The following is a 22,544-nucleotide window of genomic DNA, read 5'->3' as shown; positions in this document are numbered from 1 at the left end:
ACTCTTTTGGACATGTCTAGGAGAGACAGTATTATTATTAGAGCTGGTGAAATTGTGTGTTTCATGACCCATAAACTACCTCCTACCATAGCCACAGCTCCTCAATGACATAAAGACTTCAATTTCAAAGAGGTTTATATTTATCCTTCCAAAATCTGACAGCAACTTTCTTTCAGCAACTCCAGCTTCAAGTGCTCCTTTTTTGATCCGATTTTCATTACTCTTGCACAGAAAGAACACCACAATATGCCAATGTGACTGTTCTCTCAGCTCCTCTTCAGATTCTGGCGATCCCAGCTCCTCCTACAGCTTGATGGAGCACCATGCAGGCAGAACAGGAGGCCAGAAGCAGCAGAAGGGCCCTTATGCAGCCACTGTCACCTGCAGTTTGCTGTCCCTTGCAGCCATTATCTTTTGTCTGGCAGTCTCTTCAGAATCTGCTGACTTGTGGAAAGGGACAAAATTGCCAAGCTCCGACATATAAAACATCATGCTGCCCAGAAAGTTTTTGAAGGAGATCCAACAGCATCTGCACTGCTGGGGCTTTCCTGCTCCCTTGTGTGATAGACAGGACACCCACATCAAGACGGAGGAAGAAGAACGAGCACTCTCGCTGTTGACTAAATGACTAATTATTTTCTTTCCTTTTGCTCACAGGTGAAAGAATTGAAAGGTATGGGTGATAGGTAATGAAACATTGCAACTTGGATGTTGAATACACAAGTTCACGTGACAGACAACTCCGTGCCAAAGGGGATTGAAGCCCTTTAATTCTTGATGTGCTCATGAAGTAAAGGTTAAATCACTGAGTACGTAGTTCGAGAGACCCAAATGGACCACGACATTCTTAGAGAAAATTCTTGGCTACTCAAATGTTCAAAAACCTTTTCACATCTTTTTACAATTCTTCTACATGAAGCAAAGCTAGGAGTGATTTCTTACTTCAGGGTCCAGTTTGAGATGGAGCCATTCGTCCAGCTTCAGTAGTGCCAGATTAGCAGTTGTTTTGTCCTCCATCTCACTGTCACTGCTATCATTAGATACCCCTCCTCCTGAATTAAAGACAAAAGTATTATTATTAGTATTAGACAAAAGCACTATTATTAGTAAGACAGAAGTATTATTATTAGTATTATTTCTACTTATATACAAAGAAACAAATACTACTGTATTAACAGCAATAATATTTTTCCTTCTAAAATTGACTTTAAAATGTAAACATTTGTAAAACTACCTCTTCTTTTCTGCAAATACACTGAAAAGTCTTTACTCCAGATAGCAGCAATCAAGTAGCCAGACCTGCAGTAGGTCCTACTATGTAAAAGCCTGTACTGATATGATCGGACTCAACTCATGTACCTTCACCAGTATTCACAAGCCACTATCCAACTTCTGCCTAAAGCTGTTTGCAAAAGCAGACGTGGCTCTATTTTGTAGTAAAACAGCAGATTTAAAGACTTAGTAAGAAAAAATATATACATATAATACGTATGGCTATTGATTAGGAATCCTTATTTTCCTAAAGTGCAATTCAATCAGCATGAACACTACTCTAAGGTCAACAGTTTAAAAGCAAGACAGGAAAGCTTCAGAAATAAGCTGGACTTTTAGTTTGATTCCAGCTATGAGAACTAGAAGCAGTTATTTTTGCTTCCAATCCAACAGGACTCAAATAAGAAAAAAAAAGAAAATTTCTATATATTCTCTATTACTTACAGTTTATGGTACAGTTAATTGACATAAAAAATTATCAGTAGAACATATCTTGAAAATGCATGTGTCAGAGAGAAGCAACATGACTTGTTTGCCATATCGATTATTTCTAAATTATTCAGTTTGAATAATCTGGTTCAATGTATCAAATAAAGTAGTCTGTAGAAAAAGAATACTACACATCTCAGTATCATTATTACCATTAGACATTGTGGCTGCATTCTTTCCTCACAAACTATACTGTAGTTTCTGACACTCCCAGAACTGTGTAATTTATGGACTTGAATATGTAAGGAATTCCAAAACTGAGAGATTTATTACAGAACCTACAAACTATTCCTGAATAGCTACAGGAATTATAACACTGTTCTTTTCAGAATCAGCCAATATATGTATTAAATATTACTGAAAAATAAGATTTCCACGTCACACACCAATGTATACCAGTGGAAACATTCCAAATCCAGACTCCAGTGTACCTCGAAAGGATGAAGATGCCTGCAAGGCATTACTTGGCAGCCTGGCTGGTCCACAGAAGAGGGACACAGTCACAGGTGTCACAACAGAGCAGCACCTGATGTTTGCTGTCTTGTGAGCTCTTGTCATTTCATCATATATAAGCCAGTCTGTAGGGAGGGCCTGGATGGCTGCAGTTTGTCCATTTGCTGGAGCAATCTGTGCAAGAGCAGGTAAGACTAGGCTATTATACCACCTACTGTAATTAATGTAAATTTTAACAGATTTCTCATCTTATCCAGAGACACTGTGGATGCCTCAACCTGGCAGTGTTCAAGGCCAGGCTGGGTGAGGCTCTGAGTAACCTGGAAGAGTGGAAGGTGTCCCTGCCTGTGGCAGGGGGTTGGAATGAGACAAACTTTAAGGTCCCTTCCAACCCAAACCATTCCATGATTCTATCTTTTGAGAAATAAATACATGTATAATTATATACATATAAAAATACACATGCAAAAAAAAAGCATGAGAGAATTCAACCAGATTCACATATTATCTTACCATGTTAAAATAAAATATTTTGCTTTAAAAACAATTGTTAAAAAAATTTCAGAGAAGAACTTCTTGCTCTTAAGAGCAGGGATAATTCTATTTTTAAAGCAATCTTATAACTGGGGTGGTTTTTTTTGCCATTTTGCTTTGTTCCATCTAGAGAAAGGACTAATTGAAACAATGGAAAAATGAATCAACTCCAATTCTGTCAGCTGGGTAGAACAGTATTTTCTAAAGCTGTAGTGTTAAATGCCCATACTGCTTTTAAAGTACTGACAACTAGGAAAAGACATTTCTAAAACATGATTTTAGTGCTCCTTTTCTTGAACTATGAATTCAAAGTGATTTTACCTTTTTATACTGAGACTGACCAAGAACAGAGGTAGGATGAAATCGCACTTTCTTCTCCTTTGGTTCAGTCAACACCAGGCTTTCTCTGTCTACATGCACAAGATTGGGATACATCCCAGCCACTAAGGCAGCTTTAATTACAGCCCAGTTCTCAGAATTAGTATTAACATCTCTAATATCAGCTCCTCCTCTGGCTCTCACAAAACCTGACAAAAGAACAAGACAAAATAGTGACATGTTAGCTTGTGTTTGGTTCTCAAAAGGAGTTAGAAACTAAAGCTGAAATAAACAACTTATTTGTTGCACTTTTCAACCTGTTGCACTGCCAACCTTAACAGCACCAAGAAGAAATCAATACACTGAAATCCTTCCCGATAAGGGGTTTTATCCTAACACAGAATATCACTATTTTCTACAATACAGACATTTCCTATGGGAATAATTTATTAAAACATAAAATGTGGTGACATGTGGAGATGAGGGTTTTTCAGTTAGATCAGCCACACTTCCTCATCTACATCATACCCTGCATGAATGTGTACATGAAGGTGTATTTCAAATTAAGTGAGGAAAATGACACCAGTGAACATGATTTTTGTTACAATTTCTATATGCTTGACTTTAAAACAACACTTAAACATAAATATTTAATTAAAATTTTTCCAACTTCTTTACCTGAGGCTCTAAGCTGGCCAAGCAACTGTGTTCTCATTCCTACAATGATTTCCATTGTGGCTTGGGATAGGAAGTTCTTTTCACAGAAGGCTCTCTCCCAGCCATCACTACGTGCCTTCTGCCATGCCTGAAAACATTTTTACATTTGCCTATTAATTTGATAGGCTAAAACTAAAACCTGCATTTTTAAAAAAGATTACATTTATGTCAATAAAATGAGTGCAAAACCCACTCTAGAAGTAAACGTATCAAACCAGATTCTTTTTTCTGTTCAAGAATTAGGTTCTCTTTATGTGTTCACTCCAGTGATGATTATGTCGAGTTAAAACAATAAATAAAGATCATTACATTAAGATCGTGATTTGAAGTTCAGCGTAGTAGGATGTACAGAGGCACATTGTTGGAACATTCAGAATTTTGTAAGGTTTGAAAATATCAACAAAACATACTACAAAAAGTGTTCCCTCACAAATTTATGAGTCCAATACACAGCAAAGGCACTAGGCAAAAATAAAGTCTTCTCCAAGGACTTAATCACAGTCCACCACTCTACATCCAAGTAGAATGCTACATTATTTGCCTTGACCGGGTGATCTACGGTGATTATCACTCTCTGAAATGAGGTACTACCTGGAAAGCCCTGAGCAGGGCCATGTGGTCACTGAACGTCCCAGCAGCAAAACGCTTCCTGCACAGCATGGCCGCACGCTTCTGGGAGGCCAGCGTGGGCAGCACAAAAGGGTCTTGGCAGGCAAGAGCACAGGCAATGGTCAGAACAGGATCCAGGCACTTCAGAACTACAGCATACAACACCATTTTACCAAGGTGTGGCTCTACAGGTAATTCAGTGAGGTGATAACCAAGCTCAGTGAGATCTTCCCAAGGGTCCATGGCATCTATTGTCTGCTTATAAACAAACAAACAGAAAGGGGGACGGGTACAGTGGACAAAATCAATTTACAGTGAAAGCAGAAAAGATGTGAATAGTGGACATTAACTAGACTTGTTTCCAAACACTAAAAAAGTATGTCAATCTATTAACAGAGACAAGACTTTGAAGCACTCTCTTTCCTTGACATGGAAAAACACATCCCCACACACAAAACAAAAACAGACAATCAACAAAAAATCAAAACATCCTTAAGTAATTAAAGACAGCTTCAGTACAAACTGAAGTCAGTAAGACAGACTGCTACACCACAAATTTGAGATCAGACACAAATACCATCTAAATCTATTCCTTTTCTGACCTTAAGCATATGCACAGCATTTCTCACAGTTACAGCAGGCGGAGGATCAGGAGCTTTCATAAGAAAGTCTACAATAGGACAATTAATTGGAGCCAGAAGTTTTGTGTACAAACAAATCTCCTGCAAGTTAAAAGGCAGAACAAAGAAGATTACCAAGATTTGGAAACAACCCCCAAACACATGATTTGTTGCAATGAATAGTATGGTTTGATGACATTCTATTTTTTAAAGTTATAATTTCTAACTGAACATGCACCTGCAGTGGCATTCTTAGAAGTTCTGGAGACTGAAATTCCAACATATTCTGAAATCGGAGCCTGCTGAAGAGACGAAAGCAGACTCCAGGTTGACAGCGCCCAGCCCTTGAAAATAAAATATAGGAAATTGTGAAAATTAGGATTTTTTTCTAAAAATAAAACCAAAAGCCAACAAACAGACACAGAAACTCAGAATGGAAAAGTAGAAGCAGTTCTATGAAGAAAGTGTTGTAAGTCACATGCAAAGTGAGAGTTTTCCAATCATAGATTATTTTTGAGAGTGTGGCAATTTTTACTGAACTTTTAACCCAACACTGAGAAATTTGGAGGAAGAAAAACAAGGTTTATCTAACGAAAGGTGCTGTGGGTTTTTTGCTAACATAAGACCAATCCAAATCTCAATCATCCTTTGTTGTATGGAATCAGTTGCAAACTTCATTTCTACTCCTCACATCCCCCAAACAGAAGTGATCCTTGGAGTAAAAGGTGAAGACTAAATAACTTGTGAGTGAATGAGAGACAGCAAATTCGCTCATTCATATACATGTATGTGTATACATGCAGCTTAATGCCAGTATGATAGATTAAGCAGGCATTTGTTGCTACATATAAACTTCTGAGCCCTCACCCATAGTGTTGGGAAGCAGTATTGGGAATCATGGCCTGTTAAGTCATAGATAGCTTGGAGAAAGTGATAGAGGCAGTCCTCTGCCCACAGACAAGATGTGAAAACACCCCAATGGACACTGTGACTGCTGGTGCTACATGGGAGAAAGAGGAAGGAGAACAAATTAATAGGGGGAAAACAACCTAGACCTTTGGGAAATGCCTGAACATCACTTTTCTACAACTTGGGAAATGATTCCAAGGAAATACATACTGACCGCTACACATCTACAGAGAATGAGTGTTGGTCATTATCCAACGTGACACTGGACTAGGCTAGAAACAGTTACCATGTTGTGTGCTATATTCTAAACATAAAGGACTGTGGATAGCTGCATAATGGAAACCAGTATGAGGCATTTATTACCTGCCCTTTCTCTGGATAGCACTGGCTTTTGAAATCCACCCCATTTTTAGCATTGTAACACGACTCAGTGCATCAAAAGACTTCTAGAAAAACAAAGAAAAGAATATAAACTGAAAACTCAACAGGGTACATGAAATAAAAATTACTAGTTATTTAGATTACCAACAGAAGTTTTCTAAAAAGTATGAAACAGTAATATACACAGCAGCTTCTGGCACAAAGGTATCTTCTCAGTTTCAAGTGAATTTATGATGGTATCTCCTTTGTAGTATCTTAGTGCTACACAGTTTTTGAAATTAAACATTTTCTAGTCAATAGGTAATTGCAAGTCAATAAAAGGTATGTCAGATCTGTGTTCTGAGATATCACAAAGAAAGTAAAAATACATTATTATACCGAATAGTTTTCCTTTTTATCTCACTTGAAAACCACCTACTTATTTTCTTAGACTGATGTAAAATTACAAAAGTAAGTTTGTTTTATGAGGACTTCAGAAATTCGGTATGCAGGTCGCCTATGAAATCCAATTTCACTTTCAAAGCCATACACTAGGTCTTAAATTGCCTCATTATGTGATCTCACTTTTCTTGAAAAAGTAATCAGGAATGGGCACCGAACACACCAAAAAATGGCTTAAAAACTTAATGGATTATTTTTGAACTTAATACAATAGTAGGAGAAAAAGAACTCCCAGTGCTCTCTAAGTCTCAGGAAGGTGGTGGTCTAAACTGAGGACTCGTTTTAAAAATCCAACAGAAATACTAAATTGCAAAAGAGAAAGATACATTAATACATCAACCTATATTAGATTTTACAATGTTTTTTAGACACCTAGCCATTTACAGGATTTGTCTTAAAACAAATGGATGTTGAAACTTTTCAGTGAGGTCTGTTGCCTGACAGACACTAGCTCTCAGCTAGTAAAAGGGTTTTTTTCACTTTACTGTAAAGTAAAAAAAAAAGTTCTCCAACATTTTTGCACTGTGTGTTTTAGAATCACACTCTAAAAATTTAAGGCAGTCATACCTCTTTCACCTTGCCTGAGTCAATGACAAACACAACATCATTGACTGTTATGCTGGTTTCTGCAATATTAGTAGAAAGAATCTGCAAAGAAAAAAAACCAAAACCACCAAAACTGTAGCAACTGTAAAAGCAACAGCAAAATAGATCATTGTAGCATCTGACAAAGTCCTCTAATACTTGCAATTTTGCGGATGCCAGAAGGTGGAGTTTCAAGCACTTTCTTCTGATCCAAAGTCTGCACACTTGAATGAAGCATGAAAACTTGGTATCTAACACAAGACAAAAGAACATTTTAAGGATCCTTAACGGAAGCAATGAAAAGCCACAGTGACTAAAGGTTTTACCTGTGAGCATTATCAGCAAATCTCTTGTCATCAAAAAGAATGCGGTCCCTCAGGCTCACTATCTCATCATACCCAGGAAGAAATATTAAAATTGCTCCTAAAAAAGGAAGTGGGTTTGCAATGTTAAACAGAAAATTCAAATACATGTCAATGCCATGTAGACTAGCACTCAGAAGGTTTTAATTTTTGTGGATTGTTGAAAAAAGAGTATGATTCATCAGAAGCTGAATCCACAACAACTGGTTATGTATTTACCTACCTGCATCACAACCATGACAGATGCTGTGAAGTAAGTGCATTATCAGATCCAGATCCACTTTTTCATCATCAAAACTGTGATGATAAGCTGTCAGTAGTTCTCTGTCCTCTGCACTAAGGTCACTACCACTTTTTTGGACCAGGGAACTTTCATCCAGATTTCCAAATCCAAATGAAGCGCTGTAATGGAAAAATACACCAGAGTCAAGGCTGTCCCTTCAGGTATGCATTCAGCAATCAACTCAAACTTAAATCAAGACCAACATAACTACTGGTCTTGAATTCTAATTTTTAAGTGTAGCAGAAGACAATCACCATACTATTAATGTCCACTGATTTAAATGTCAGCCCAACAATGGATGCCACTTCATTTATTGGTGTTAACTTTCATTTTCTTAAACTTTATTGAAAGACAACCATAAGCTAATGGAAGTATAAAGATACTTCTCATTTATCTGTTCAAGGAAAAATATTTAAGATATATGTATTCTCCCAAAATTTCCCACTAGCAGAAACTACACTAAGAGAAATTATGATAAATATAATCTATACAAAACACTACCTCAACTATGATAACTGTAAGTTAATCAAAAAATCATTCTTGAATGGCCTAGTGTACACATTACTTCTTTAAAGTTTCTTTAATCTGTCTATTGCATATAAAATATACAGATAAAAACACATGACAGATTTGGTTCCAAAGTAGCATGTGAAAATAAAATGGTACATAGTACAGAATTAGCAAGTTGTGCAAACATAAACAATATGATACTGAGTACAAACTTTTTTGTTGTTTGCTTTTGAAATATTCCAATTCTTTAAAAAAAGGTATTGCTATTCAGTCCAGATTTTACAGCATGAAAAGCTAAAATCTGTTCTGATTAAAAGAACACAAACCTCAAACTTCCCTTCACTATGCTATGCAACTCCTGCAAAACAGTTACAGCTTACCTGTAAGATTCCAACAGATCCACAACCTCTGTCTGTCCAAAGCGCCTAGCCCAGTCCACAGCCATCCTGAAAGAGTTGCATAAGTATTTTTATTCGATTTTTCACTTCAAAATATGAATATGAATAGCACATCAGGTGAGTCAATTGACACCAGACTTTTGTATCCATTTTCTATTGTTATCAGTACCACTATCGCTGGATCTGCAACTTCCCACTTGAAAGTGCTTGAATAGGTGTTAATAGCTATCTGACTTTTAGATAACTACAGTTCTTTACCGCAAAAGAATGTCAGTTTTACACAGGAGTACCTGCAAACATGCACAAGGAAATGAGGAGGAAGAATATGCCATTCCCTTAAAGCCCACAAAAACGCGTAAAGATCAGACCTGCCTGCTTGCAATAGCCTTTAAGTCATCTCAAAAAGTCACACCCCAGGCGTTTTGCATAAAAATTCGGCTATTTCATGTCTTTCAGAAACTGTCCTCCTCACAATGTAGTTCACCGTTTTACCTTTAAACTGCATTCCTCACCAAGTTTTTCAAACGTTAGCACCAAATATCAGATCCCTGGAATTCTAATTCTTATCATTCCATGCTACAATTATTTACTGTACTTCCCTATTTATATGAAGACATACTTCATGACCACAAAACTCGAGTTTTTACAGATTCACAAATATTTTTACATGCTACAACAGATTCAGAAACATCATAGAAAGATCTTCTGATATAGGTAACTCCATGAAAATAAGAATTGCCAAACATTTTGGTCCAATTCAGTGGATTAGAGCTGTTCTGCCCACCAGTGTCTTCAACAGACCTACCGAAACAAAGTATAGCTCATAATCAAGACCATGTATTTAAGAATACAATTCAGAATTTACAGAAAACAATGTGATTAACAGGAGTTAGAAACTGTTTAGGCTGTCAAAATCTATAGTTCTTAGAGCAGAGTGATAAGTTACCAAATCAATTTAGATGTTAAAGAATTCTCTTTCTCTCTCCTATATTGACAAATAAATCTATCTTTTGGTTTCTCTGTTTGTTTTTACCAGCCATTAGATGATTTGCAGTGGATACTTGCTCCCATACTGATCAACTGTTCTACTTGACTCAAAAAGCCTCTCCCTGAAGAAATCATCAGAGCAGTCGCACCAGTTTCACTGTGCCTATAATCAACTGAGAAGTAAAAAAAAAAAAAAAATCAGCAAACCCAACAGAAACGTTATTTCTTCATCTACATATAGTACAAATATTGCTTTCAAATTCCAGCCCTAAGAGAATTTGTTTCCTCACTTTATCTCTGCAGTCAGTTCATATGAATACCACAGTGTTTTAGAAACACACTTCGGCCAATACTTCAAAACAACAACAACTAACTAATCAATTCATTAATTCTGCTAGCCCTATCCATTTTTTCAGTAGGTATCAGAATGCAAAGGTAACAACATTTGAAACTGGAGATAAAAGTAGCCATCAAAATCTAAGTAAATTTGAGGTTGCTTTTTTGTTATGTAAAGCACAATAAACTTACCACTGACATTTTCAGTTAAAATAAGATTTAACACCTGAGCAAACGAATCAATATCTTTATGCAACCAGATGTCAGAAAGACAGGAATCCATTTCTTTTACTATCCACGGTTCAAGGCAATTCACATCTTTTTCAGTCTGAAGATAAAAACAATATTGAATGATTTATCTCTTCCAAGAGTTGTCTTTATTCTCATACATTACTCACAAAAAATTTGAATGGTTCTTTTTCCCAGCAGCAACCAGAAATCCAGCACTCAGGTATCAGTTAATGCACTGATTTTGTCATATGCAAGTACTAACACAATGGCAGTCAAGCCATTTGACTGAGGAAAAGCCGTGTACAACCACCGTAATTAGAGCAGTTAATCCTAATAAAGTAATCTTTAAAATACATTAATATCCTGAAAGACTCTACAAAACTATCTTTAGAAAACAGATTTTAAATGGCTAGTAGTACAACACAAATATAAACATCTCTTCCAACAAAAGAAAAAACTTACCAGTTGATTAAAGACAGTGTCACCACCCTCATCCAACCATTTGTACTCCTCATTTGCCCTTGGAACCGATTTTTGTCTCCGAGATGTCAGTTTGTTCGTGCTTTCTTGAGCTGAACACCACTCAGCAAGAGTGCTCTTCTGTTTCTCTTCTAGAATGCAAAGTATTCACCAAGAAAGTTTTAGAGTCATCTTTATTATCCATTGTTTTCTACTAAAAAAGACAGTTACAGGAGGTCAAAGTTTTACCTATTCAACCTCTTTTATTTCATCTAGAATGCTACTACCAGTCCAAGATAAATGACATGTTTAAGGGTACCCAAAGTGCACCACTGAAAACAAAGGCTATGAGAACAAGGCAAAACCTACCATTTTGGGGTTTAACCCCGCAACCCTCCATTATTCCAAACTACTGCACTCAACTATCTTACCTAAGTAATCACCTTCCACACAAACTCAGCCCAGATCTTTTTCCAGAAACGGAATGGTGAAGAAAAGTGATACAGTCCCTACATGTAACAACTTATTTTTGCACACAAGAAACAGTAGAAAACACCTGTGTCTCAATGGAACTTTTCTGTTCCCAGTGATGAGAGCTGAGCACTGTGATAAATATCCAGTTAGGACTGCATGTCATATATATAGCTTTGAGGTTTGCATTTTTTAAAAATTTTTCTTTAAATAATCACTGGGATCATTACTTTCAGTTGCCAGGAAAAGTTCTGAAGCAGTATCTACTTAATCAACTGAAAACCAATTATGTTTAGCTCGAGAGTGTTAACACTTACAAAAAATACATCCATGCCTGAAGAAAGCAGTGAAAAATGTTGCTAAAGGGAATGACTTGTACATTTCACGCAAGATGTACAAAATCCTGCTTGCTTTAATAGTTGCACTTTAATTTACACCCAAAGGTACAGGGCCTCCCATGCTTCAGTATTCATGTGGGCGGAGCCCCCAGTTACATTAACTCTACACCATTTTTTTCCTTAATTGTATAAACTACTTCAACAGCGTAAATATTGAGAGCTTAAAGAAACTTGCTGTCATCTTAGCACATCCCATTTAATCTCCTGACTTTAGAATTTTAACAGAAAATAATCCTGTCAATTGTTTGTTCAATCAATCAATGATTCTCATTGCTAACCCTTACAATTAAGAAGTCCACCAACCTTGCTGCTTCTCTTTTTTGTACTTCACCATCTCTTTGTTTGTATACCCAGTGCTTCGTAAAATGTCCTCCAGAAACATCTCTTTAACTTCAAAAGGTCTCCCTTGGACTAAAAGTATAAAAAAATCCATTAAAGATTATATATTCACTAGCTTCACTTACAGCATTTATTTTATTTAAAAATTATCTTCATTGGAGTTTATTTTTCTCAAAATTATACAAAACAAAACATTTCCAATGTAAAATGCCACCTTGTTTCTCATCAAGCTCTTCAGTTTTATCAAGTGTTATAGCAAGAGATGTTGATAAGATGATTATAAGATTGACAGTTATTACCCATAAATTTTTTTAAATGAGAAAAAGAAAACAGCCATTTTTGTTTAGCGTTACAAACAAGAACTCACCATGTAAGCCTGCCACCTGGTTTAAAAATGTAATTAATTAATAAGCAATTAATACAGCTTTTTGCAAGGTTCCACATGGAGACAGGACATCTTTGTATTGAACTCTTCCTTTTCATGAGAAGTATGTCAGAAGATAGACTTATCTCCTTGTCCTCAACTAATTCAGCAAAGCCAAGCTTTCTTTACTGAGTACTTCTTGATAGATGAGACATCCCAGTGGCCTTTACTTTCTAATAATTTATCCTGATTTCTTTTTCAACGTGACTATTTTCTAGACCTTATCAGTGGACATCAAAGGATGCTTTTTGCATGAAGAATTAAAATCTCTACATTTTGACTTCTGGTCCCTTAAGCTGACTTTAGATCACTCAGGATTTTCCTTCAGAAAGAACAATCCACAATTCACATACTTTTAGAAGCTGTCACAGAGGAAGTCTTCCAACACTGATAACAAACTCTGTGTACTACAGCAATCCACAACTGCAAAATGCTGCTTTCTGTGGTCAGACTGTTGTCAGCCATATTGCTGAAGGAGAATCAAAAACCTTTTTCACTACACTAACAGAAACAGCCGCTTCTTTTAATTCTCAAATTCTCAAAAAAAAAAAAAAAAAAAAAAAAATCCATATTTTCAATTGCTATTGGCTATTATTACATAATCAGCATAAGCACTGCTGTAAACTGGAGAGATTGCCATCAGAATTTCCAACACAAATATACCAGTCTGAAAGAACAGGAAGCTGCAAAAAGAGTAAACTGGAAAGCCACACAACAATCACAACTGAGGCAAAAAATATTCAGAGAACATGAAATCATGTGTCATTTCCAGATTCCTGTCTCCAACAAGTTGCAAGCCTTATTTTACTAGGCAGAAATTCAAAATTGAGAACTAGAAATAAACACTTCCATCTGCAAAAAAAAGGGAAAAAGAGGTTTCCTTCTCACAAGCATTTGCTATAATAAACCAGTAAGCAATCCCACCTGTTTCCTAAAACTGCTGAGATTTTTTAAAAAAAGGCTGACATGCATAGAGTCTACCTGACTGTCAAATAAAGCATTTCTCTTAAAAGCTACTTTTCAAAACACATTAAACTTGGATATTATTGTTGAAAAATTAAGAGGACTGTAAAGTGCCAGAGGAGGTCGCCCATGCAGAAAACCTGCAAGAAAGGAGGGTGGGGGAAAAAACCCCAAACCCACAAAAGCCCCCCATCTCCCACGCATTTGTCTTTTGCCTCTACTAAAGATCAGTCAAATGAAATTAAAACAGCAATAATGGTAACTTTTCTTTGCATTTGAATGTAATCTAACTGCAGGTAACTGTGTCAACACAATCTAAGAGAAATTGGATGCCTTTTCTACATATTTACCTAGATGAATGGCTACTAATTTTCCTTAAATCAAAGAATCATGTGATTCAAACATGAAACCCAAGCTGCTTAAGCCTGTATTTCTGAACTGAACAGGTACAGTTATCTCTGTTTTATCCAGCAACCAGTAACAACCCTCATGAGGCGTGAAGAATAAGAATCTACTGGAGTGTATTAATATATCACACTCATGTAGCTTCTAAGTCCTGTATCAGCATGAAGACAACACTTCAATAACCTTTTCCTACTTCTTTATTAATAGTGGAGGGGGGCCGGACACATCCGCGTTTACAGAACTCCCAGTGACTAAAACACTTCATTCAGAATTAGGAAAATAGTTAAGAAACAAGAAACCTGACTACACAAAGAACAAGGATTCCTGTAACTCTCAATGTATTCATCATGTGCCTTTACTCAAAATAGTTTGCCACAGTTTGGTAAGATCTGTGAGTCTCAAGGTAGGTATAGTCAGATTTAAGAGTTAAGATAAATACTTACTATGTATTACTGGGCAGCTTCCAAAATACCTAATAAAGAGATTTGCATCTAGAGCAGCACTAGAAATAATTACTTTTAAATTATTCCGGTTTTGCAGCACATCTCTCAGTTTTATTAACAAGAAGTCACTGAACCTATCCCTCTCATGTACTTCATCCTGTAACAAAAGAAAAAAGGAGAGATAAAAAAACATCACAGATTCAAGATCACAGCTTCTGCCAAAAACGAATTTTAAAAAAAAAACTGATTGCACATTACAGAGGCCTCAAATGTGTAAGTCTAGATTAAATAATAGGGGTTTTTTTAAAAAGGGTTTTTTTTTTATGCTTTCCATAAGCAAAAAAAACTTTTTATCAGAGCTGAGTGCCCTGCAATACTGAAGCTCTACACACCTTAATTTCAGAGGCCAAAGTGAATATCTGAAATCCCTCTAATTTTGTATTTGAAGCCAAATTTCAAGAAAACGCCACAAACCAAAAATCCTACAAATTTTACTTTAATAAATTCTCACTTCACCACTGATGAACATTTAAAGAAATGTATGACACCACATAATCAGAAAAACATACAGATTGCTTAGACAAGTCATGCACAAAGCCTATAAATTAAGGCATATAATTGAATAACCACCTCTATAATTCTTCTCTTTTGTTTTGTATTATGAATGAAACAATGGCTCAAATACCAGATTTATAGGCTGACATCAAGAATATATAGATCATTCTCATGCTTTTTTATGCTTTGATAAACAGGTAGGCACCTAAACTTACTATGATTTCTTTTAATCTTCAGTACTTAAATCTTGCCATATGCATTCTAGTTCCCCTTACTTATTAAATTCCACAATAGGAATATTAACATAATCATAAATGAACACACGTGAATAATTTGCTAGCAACTGGCCTCCAAATTATATTATTATATATGGGCAAACAAATGGACTGAAAACCTGGTATTGCTAAAACAAATACATAACAGAAATTCTGACACAATGACATTGAACCACATCAATGTAAGCCTCCCTAAAAACTTTCTGAGGAACAGGGGAAGTTCAGAAAAATTTACTCTTCTGTCCTCCTCAACTGCTCCCAACTCCACAACTAATCATTGGCATGAAAATAAAATATTTTTACAGGAAAAAACACAAATGCACAGAAAAACACCAAAATCCACAAAACATGCATGCTACTCTAAGGACTCAGGAAGTCTTTAAGGTTGATTCAGATTCTACCAAACAAAAACACCTAAAGTGCTCAGCAAATTTAAATTTAAAAAATTAAGGATCTCATTTTCTAAAGCAATACATATTGCTCCACCCCACATGAAAGACCACAGGATGCTCACCACAATAACATGGGTCACGGTGGAGAGGGTGCTATCTCCTGCCATCAGCGTGCGAAGGAGCATGTCATTAGTGCAGAATGTTACCAGTGTCTTTGGAGAAACCCTATGGAACACATCACAGAGACAACTCACGGGGTTTGCACCATTTAAAGGCAGCTAGCTTTCCATGGATCAAAAATTAAAACAGTTGCTGACAGTAAGAGGAATTACGGCTCTCCCTCCAGAAGACTCATGCACACCATTTTTTTTGAAACTATGCCTTTTCCCAGACATTTCCTAACAATTTGAAGTGCTTGTGCCCCAAAACTCTGGACAACAGATTAATTGAAAAAATAAGATATAAATTTTAATAAATAAGGAAGTAAAAGAGAACTATGAAGAAACCTGCATGTCATTCAATTTACTAGAAAATTCCATGTGGCAAACCAGGTTTCAATTCCTCAGCATATGCCTGGATATAGCCTTTGTATTTGACTACACGTGGTGGGATGAGCCTGGCTGGATGTCAGATGCCTCCCCAGCTACTCTATCTGTCCTCTCCATGGGTAGGGGAGAGGAAACACAAGGAAAGACTCACAGGGTCACGAAGGAAAACGTGGGTCTCTCTCATGGACAGTCCTTCATGAGCTTCTCCAATACGAGTCCTTCCCATGGGTTGCAGTTCTCCATGAACTGCTGCAGCAGAGGTCCCTTTGCACAGAGCACAATGCTTCAGGAACAGCTTGCTCAGTGTGAGACCCCCACTGGGTCACAATCCTGCCAGCAAACCTGCTTCTGTGCGGGCTCGCTCCACAGGGCCACAGGTTCTGCCAGGAGCCTGTTTCAGCATGGACTTACCAGAGGATCACAGCCTCCTTCAAGCATTCACCTGCCCCAACACAGAGTCCTGCACAGGGGGATCCTTGCTGCACCATGGGCTCCATGGGCTGCAGGGACACAGCTGCCTCACCATGGGCTGCACCTGGCACCTGGAGAACCTCCTCCTCTCCTGCACGGACCTGGTCGGCAGAGCTGCTTCTCTCACATGCTCTCACTGCTCTTCTTGAACTGCTGCCTCTGTTGGGCAGGTTTTCCTCCCCCACTCACCACTGTCCCAGAGGCACTACCACCATCACAGATGGGCACAGCCTCAGCCAGAGGCAAGTCTGTCTTGGCTGGCACCGGCTCTGTCAGACAAGAGAGAAGCTTCTGGCACCTTCTCACAGACGCCACACCACAGCTCCCAAAGCCTTGCCCTGAAGACACAATACATTACAGCTGACTAAATCACAAAGTAATCTGCTGATCCTCTGGTTTTTCAGGAGGTCAAAATACTGAAATGTTACAATTCTATATCTGGGGCAGAGTTAGCTGCCCCTATAAAAACAGCAATTGTCACTACTTCCTCTGGTACGGCCATCCTAAAGGAGCTGAAAAGTTCCTTTGTACTGTACACTACAGCTCTTCTCTGGAAGGCAGTTAAGAAAACTTTAAAAATTATACTTCTGTGCTGTGTTACTATAAACACCTCTGAACACTTCCACTCCAGATTTTTTTTGTCCACAGCTCAAAATATTGGTATCTCCCCCTTTTAGTGTTTCTCTGGAGTAAATGTATTGATTCCTCTCAAGGTGGATTTTCTGCACTGTTTCCAGTAATTCTTCCATTTTGATCTGACTTTGCTCTTCTTCTGCCAGCATAGTATTTCCATATATTAATCATCCAGCTTATTTGTGATACATCTTCTAATCTCTTAATAGCCTTGTGAGCTTTCACACACACATTTGAATTCTTATTGTGGCTTTGTTGTTCAAGTGCATTCATTTTCAGCAGCTATGTGTTATCTTTGTTCACTCAAGCAACACAACCTTTTGCCATCTTCTGGTCACTCGTATCCCAACTGCTGGCCTTTCCCTGAAATGTCACTGCCTATGCAGTACAAAGATGTAAAGACCCCACACAATCCATTCATCCTCTGCTTTACAAACTAATTCATCAAGTGATATTGAAATCTCTACTTTTACATCACTTCATGTTTTAAACACAAAAGCTGAAGCAGAGTAAATTTAGGCCAAACTAGACTGATAAATAATGCTCAGCTTCATCAGTCAGTTTCCAAATTTGTTGTCTTCCCTTTTATAACTCCTATCAACTCAGACTACATAACATTTGTTACAGCATGCTGGTCTTCACATCTATCTTCAAAGCTTGCAGAACTTTTGGATCCACACATGTTAAAAGTAGAGAGGGGAAAAAAAAATAGAAAGTGTAGACTTGATCTGAAAATCAGACAAGGATTTTACATGCATACATTCCACAGAAGAAATTAATAGAAAACATTTGAAATTCAGTTCTATAAGACAACCTACTACATGAAACTGCAAAACACAGGAAGAAAGCTATCCTTTTCACTCTTAAGCGTTGAATTATTTACTCTTAATTACTCTCAAGAGTATTCCTTACCTGCAATCACATATCCCACCTATAATTTGTGGGGCTGTATCCCAAACATACTGCAGTTTAAATGTACACAAGATTCACAATACCAACACAAGATCAACTGACACTTACAAATACCATTAGTACCTGCTTTCTAACCGAATCTGGTAACCAATTGTCTGGCCAATCTTCTCTCTTCTTTCTGCTGCCACTCGTTCAGCCACAGCAACAGCTGCTAAACGTCTTGGCTGAGTACAAAACACACGACAGGGAGTTCCATTCTTGTAGCAGTCATCAAGGATAAATTGAGGGATCTGTGAAGTGGTTCAAATTTACTCTTTGAGAAAGCCACAGCTTTGTTAGCACAGGGAAACAATTTAACTGCATTTCAGTATTACACATTGCAAAAGACTTTTCATTAGGATTATCACTGCAAGCATATCTGAATCAGTGGAAAATAAATTTCTAAGTATAACCTATTTAGGTTTTTTAAAAGAAAAAAATTGCAGTGTCTCTCTCCTGCTTCACAGCAATCTAAAAAACCCCTGTAGATAATCTTTCATTTTAACACAAAAAATATATTACTGTGGGTACTAAGAACAGAAATAGCCTTAGAAGAAAAAGGGCTATACAAACATCACAGTTACTTTCCCTTCAATATTTTGCATTATTTTAATGAAAAATTGTATCTACGAGAAAATCGAGAGGAAATATTTATGCTTTTAGTATCTATCTACTGGCTTAGTGTTTCAAAAGCAAGAAAATTAATTGGAACACAAGATTTTCAATCATACAGGAAAAGAAAAGCCTTAAAATAGCATAAAAATATCCCATATCACCAATGTTACACAATTGGCATTAGTTTAGCATAAATACTGTTATCTTTTTTATTTCATTGAAGAAACATACTTGCGTAGTTTTTCCTGATCCAGTCTCTCCTATAATCAAAACAATTTTATTGTCCTTTATTATTTGGACAATTTCTTCCTGTTTTTCAAGAACTGGAAGTGACTGCCTGAAGGAATCAAACTCTGATTCCCCTCTTTTCACTGGGACCTGGGGGATACCATCATTAAGTCGACCACTTGTCTTGTTTACTTCTTTGTTTTCTGTAAAGAGAAGTTAAAAATCTATTTATACAGAGGAAGGTCACTAGAACACTGCTCAAAAATTGTACTTAAAAATTAACGTTGCTGACTTTTTATGCATGCCTGTCGGTAAAGTGACAAACCCATCACAATTTAGAAGTCATATTTATAGCAACATGTCCTCCTGCGGTGCTTGAAATAGATATTTTTCAAAACAGCTATTAATTTCATAGGTATTTTGAACAAAACGAGACTCTTCCAGAGCATTGCTCCAAGTCAAAAAAGCCTACAAAGAGCAAAAGGAGAAAGAGAAACTAAACCAGAGAAAAGCAGTCTGGTGTATTTTGGTGGCCTTTGTATCTGCACACACATTCCACACCTGCAGTTCTCCCTAGAAATACACACTTACAGAGTTAAGCCTTTAAGCTATTCCATGAATTTGCCTGAAATCATACTAATGCAAGCATGCTGCATCAAGAGTCCTGGACCCCACACAGCAGTGTGATGTGTTAGAAAGCAGTGCATAAGTAGCCCAAAAACGTGCACATCTTCTGAGTAAGCTACTTCAAATCCACCATTGCAAGTGCTACTCTGTAATTCCTTGACAATTATTTTCCAGAAGAATGAAAAGCTTTCTGTAGACTCAATTATACACATGATAACTGTGATTAATACATTCATATACTAAAATTCAAGCTCTGTTGTACCAAGACAAACACAGACTAAGAGATCAGGAGAACTAAAAACACATTCTTGAGAAGCAGATAAAGACAAATATTAGACTGTTCATTAACTTATTCCTTACATTGCTAAGACATTGCATTTCAGTACTTCTATTATAGCTTCCTTCTGTTCATTGAACAATCCTATTAACCAACTAAAACAATTGAAAAAAACATCAAAGGAAGCACTAAAGGAACAGATACCATGTATCAGAAATAGGCAATTAAACAGAGCATATTGGTATAAGTGTTTTCTGTTCGCTATAACCATTTCTCCACACAGAAACACAGGGTAACTCTAAAGCAAGAAACCAGATTAAAGCCTTGCTTTAAAAAAAACCAAGCAAATTTTATCAGAAGTTTGTCTTTCAGTGAACTCTTCTGTATTCAAGAAATCAAGAAGCCTGGAAAATAGTCTCTTAAGGACCAAATCTATTTTGTGGAGACGAAAAAATAAAAAATAAACTTCTTGGTTTATCAAGGACATTAATTTCTATAAGCAGAATAGACAACCTCATTTTCTCACAAGGGTGTTCTTATGGAATTGTGGTAACACTGACCCTTCAATTCCACCCCAGAGTACCTGTCTGAAGCCACATTTCACAAATGTGCTTCCAAAAAGATTTGGCTGGAACTGACTCAAAGATTCTAAATTAACACAGCACAGGGTAGACTTCACAATGTGCATGATAGGACTTTCCAAGCTCCTCACAATGCCAGTTATAAAAGACCTTAAAGGGACAATTCATGTGTTTGTTTAATGGTGTCTGAGGGGACACGAGAGGGGACAGAACAGAAAGGTTTGTTTTGTCACTGGGTTCCAGGTGGTTTTTTGAAGTGCTGTTGATGGACAAGTGCAAATCAGAAGACACACAGAACATACCAGATTCAACAGCACAGGCATGTCCTCTCTCTGTCCTTGGCAGGAGTTCTGTGCGCTCCTTGTTTGTGACAGGAAAGCTCTGAATGAGACTCCGAACGGCGTGCTTTGTACGGAGAGCCAAGTCACAAGTCATGACTGCGTGTGCCTCTGATATATCCTTCTTCCTTACAGTCAGGTATCGATTGGCTCCTTTTCTGTGAGGGGGGAAAAGAAAACGTATTTTAGGAATAAGGAACCTACTCTGGGTTAAATTTTATCTGTCAAGGTATGAGACTCTATGCAAAATCTTCGAAAAAAATCAGATCTCATGGTGAAGCTTTTTTAATGGTCCCATTAAATCCACAAAGTGGATTAAGTGGAAAAGCATGCTGTCCCAAAACACTTCACAAGTTTTTCCAAGCATGCATACAGCAATGAACAAAGATACTTACTTCTGTGCCCACTTTTACACTTTTTTCTCTAATACTATTCCTTGCAACACAGTAGGGTATGTTGAAAACATCAATCAGGTTATCATTGGTCATGAAATTCCATTGGTCTGCAGCTAAAAACCAAAAATTGTACCCCAACTCACCCTTTGCTTTTAGAAACCAGTCCAAGAGACTGACAGAGCCGGTGAACAAATGCTCTTTCACTACTAGTGAAACTAGAAGGAAATTCCATCTCTGGAATGATAAATAATAATGAAAAAACAGTAACAATGCAACAGGCAGTAATCTTGACGTAGTATCTCAATGTTACAGATCCACAGAATTGTTAGGATTGGAAGGGAGACCACCCTGTGCAACCCCAAGACAGAGTCACCTGGAGCAGGTGACAGAAGAACACATTGAGGGTTTGGGATGTCTCCAGAGGGGGAAACTCACCGTTTTCCCAGGGCAGCAGTTCCAATGCTTTGCCACCCTCAATGGAAAGAAGTTCTCCCTCATGTTGAGGTGGAACTTCTTCAATTTATGGCCATTGCTCCTTGTCAAAAAGTCTACACCGCCTTTCTGGGACTCATCTTGAAGATATTTATATGCATTACTGAGATACTCAGTCTCCTCGAGGCTAAACAGAACCATCTCCCATACCTCTCCTGATAAGAGATGATCCAGCCCCCTCATCTCATCTCAGTGGTCTCTGCGGGACCCCCTTCAGTAGCTCCCTATCTCTGTGTTGAGACGCTTAGAGCTGGACACAGCAGCCCAGCTGTGCCTCACTGGGGCCGGGCAGAGGGGCAGGATCCCCATCCTCACTACACCCGCAAGCTGCCCCCGGGCCCGGCTGTGCCGCGCACCCGCTTCGTCCCCGCTCCGGAACCGCTCCAGGGCGAGCTGCACCGCCATTTCCACCTCCTCGTCCACGCCGACCTCCCTGAGGGCCTCGGCCCGGGCGCGCACCGCGGCGGCGGCAACCGAGCCCCCCGTGGCCCCGCCGGTCTGCCGCCGCGCGACCCGCCTGTGTCGCGACATGGCCCTGTGTCACGGCCCCACACGTCCCCGACACAGACACAGATCGGGGGCCGCAGCTCCTCGGCCCGAGGGCCGACGCTGGCGGCGGGGCGGGGCTCCCGCGGCAGGAATCGGCCCGAACGGAAGGTATTTGGCTCTTTTCCCGCCGTTAGGGGGCAAGCGTGCCTAAGCACCGAGGTGTGTGTACGGCTGTGATCAAAAAGGGGCACTGGTGCCCTGTCTGGTCATAAATTACGTGATTTAATTGCATGGTATTAGACGTAGGCGTGGCGAGGGTCATCTTGGCCCTCAGCCTCCT

The 22,544-nt window shown here is 38.2% G+C and overlaps 1 protein-coding gene across 1 annotated transcript in view; it reads right to left on the bottom strand.

Moving 5' to 3' along the window:
- Window positions 1–22,324, bottom strand: part of YTHDC2 (YTH domain containing 2) — a 28,312-nt gene extending 5,988 nt beyond the window's left edge. The window contains exons 1-24 of the mRNA XM_030969115.1: window positions 22,072–22,324; window positions 21,367–21,457; window positions 20,793–20,986; window positions 19,009–19,208; window positions 18,247–18,413; window positions 15,682–15,784; window positions 14,338–14,494; window positions 12,067–12,174; window positions 10,898–11,046; window positions 10,397–10,532; window positions 9,915–10,041; window positions 8,864–8,929; window positions 7,914–8,092; window positions 7,655–7,751; window positions 7,492–7,579; window positions 7,311–7,391; window positions 6,285–6,367; window positions 5,251–5,356; window positions 4,995–5,114; window positions 4,375–4,647; window positions 3,745–3,871; window positions 3,070–3,275; window positions 2,193–2,388; window positions 943–1,052 (exon numbers count right to left, since the gene is read on the bottom strand). Coding sequence (XP_030824975.1) covers window positions 943–1,052; window positions 2,193–2,388; window positions 3,070–3,275; window positions 3,745–3,871; window positions 4,375–4,647; window positions 4,995–5,114; window positions 5,251–5,356; window positions 6,285–6,367; window positions 7,311–7,391; window positions 7,492–7,579; window positions 7,655–7,751; window positions 7,914–8,092; window positions 8,864–8,929; window positions 9,915–10,041; window positions 10,397–10,532; window positions 10,898–11,046; window positions 12,067–12,174; window positions 14,338–14,494; window positions 15,682–15,784; window positions 18,247–18,413; window positions 19,009–19,208; window positions 20,793–20,986; window positions 21,367–21,457; window positions 22,072–22,246 — 3,339 coding nt within the window. The 5' untranslated portion in view covers window positions 22,247–22,324. The remainder of the gene's footprint in view (window positions 1–942; window positions 1,053–2,192; window positions 2,389–3,069; window positions 3,276–3,744; window positions 3,872–4,374; window positions 4,648–4,994; window positions 5,115–5,250; window positions 5,357–6,284; window positions 6,368–7,310; window positions 7,392–7,491; window positions 7,580–7,654; window positions 7,752–7,913; window positions 8,093–8,863; window positions 8,930–9,914; window positions 10,042–10,396; window positions 10,533–10,897; window positions 11,047–12,066; window positions 12,175–14,337; window positions 14,495–15,681; window positions 15,785–18,246; window positions 18,414–19,008; window positions 19,209–20,792; window positions 20,987–21,366; window positions 21,458–22,071) is intronic.
- Window positions 22,325–22,544: the final 220 nt, after the last annotated feature.

This window comes from Camarhynchus parvulus, chromosome Z (assembly GCF_901933205.1).
Source record: "Camarhynchus parvulus chromosome Z, STF_HiC, whole genome shotgun sequence".
Lineage (NCBI taxonomy): Eukaryota > Metazoa > Chordata > Aves > Passeriformes > Thraupidae > Camarhynchus > Camarhynchus parvulus.
Note: the sequence above shows the minus strand (reverse complement) of the source record. Positions and strands in the feature narration are given on the sequence as shown.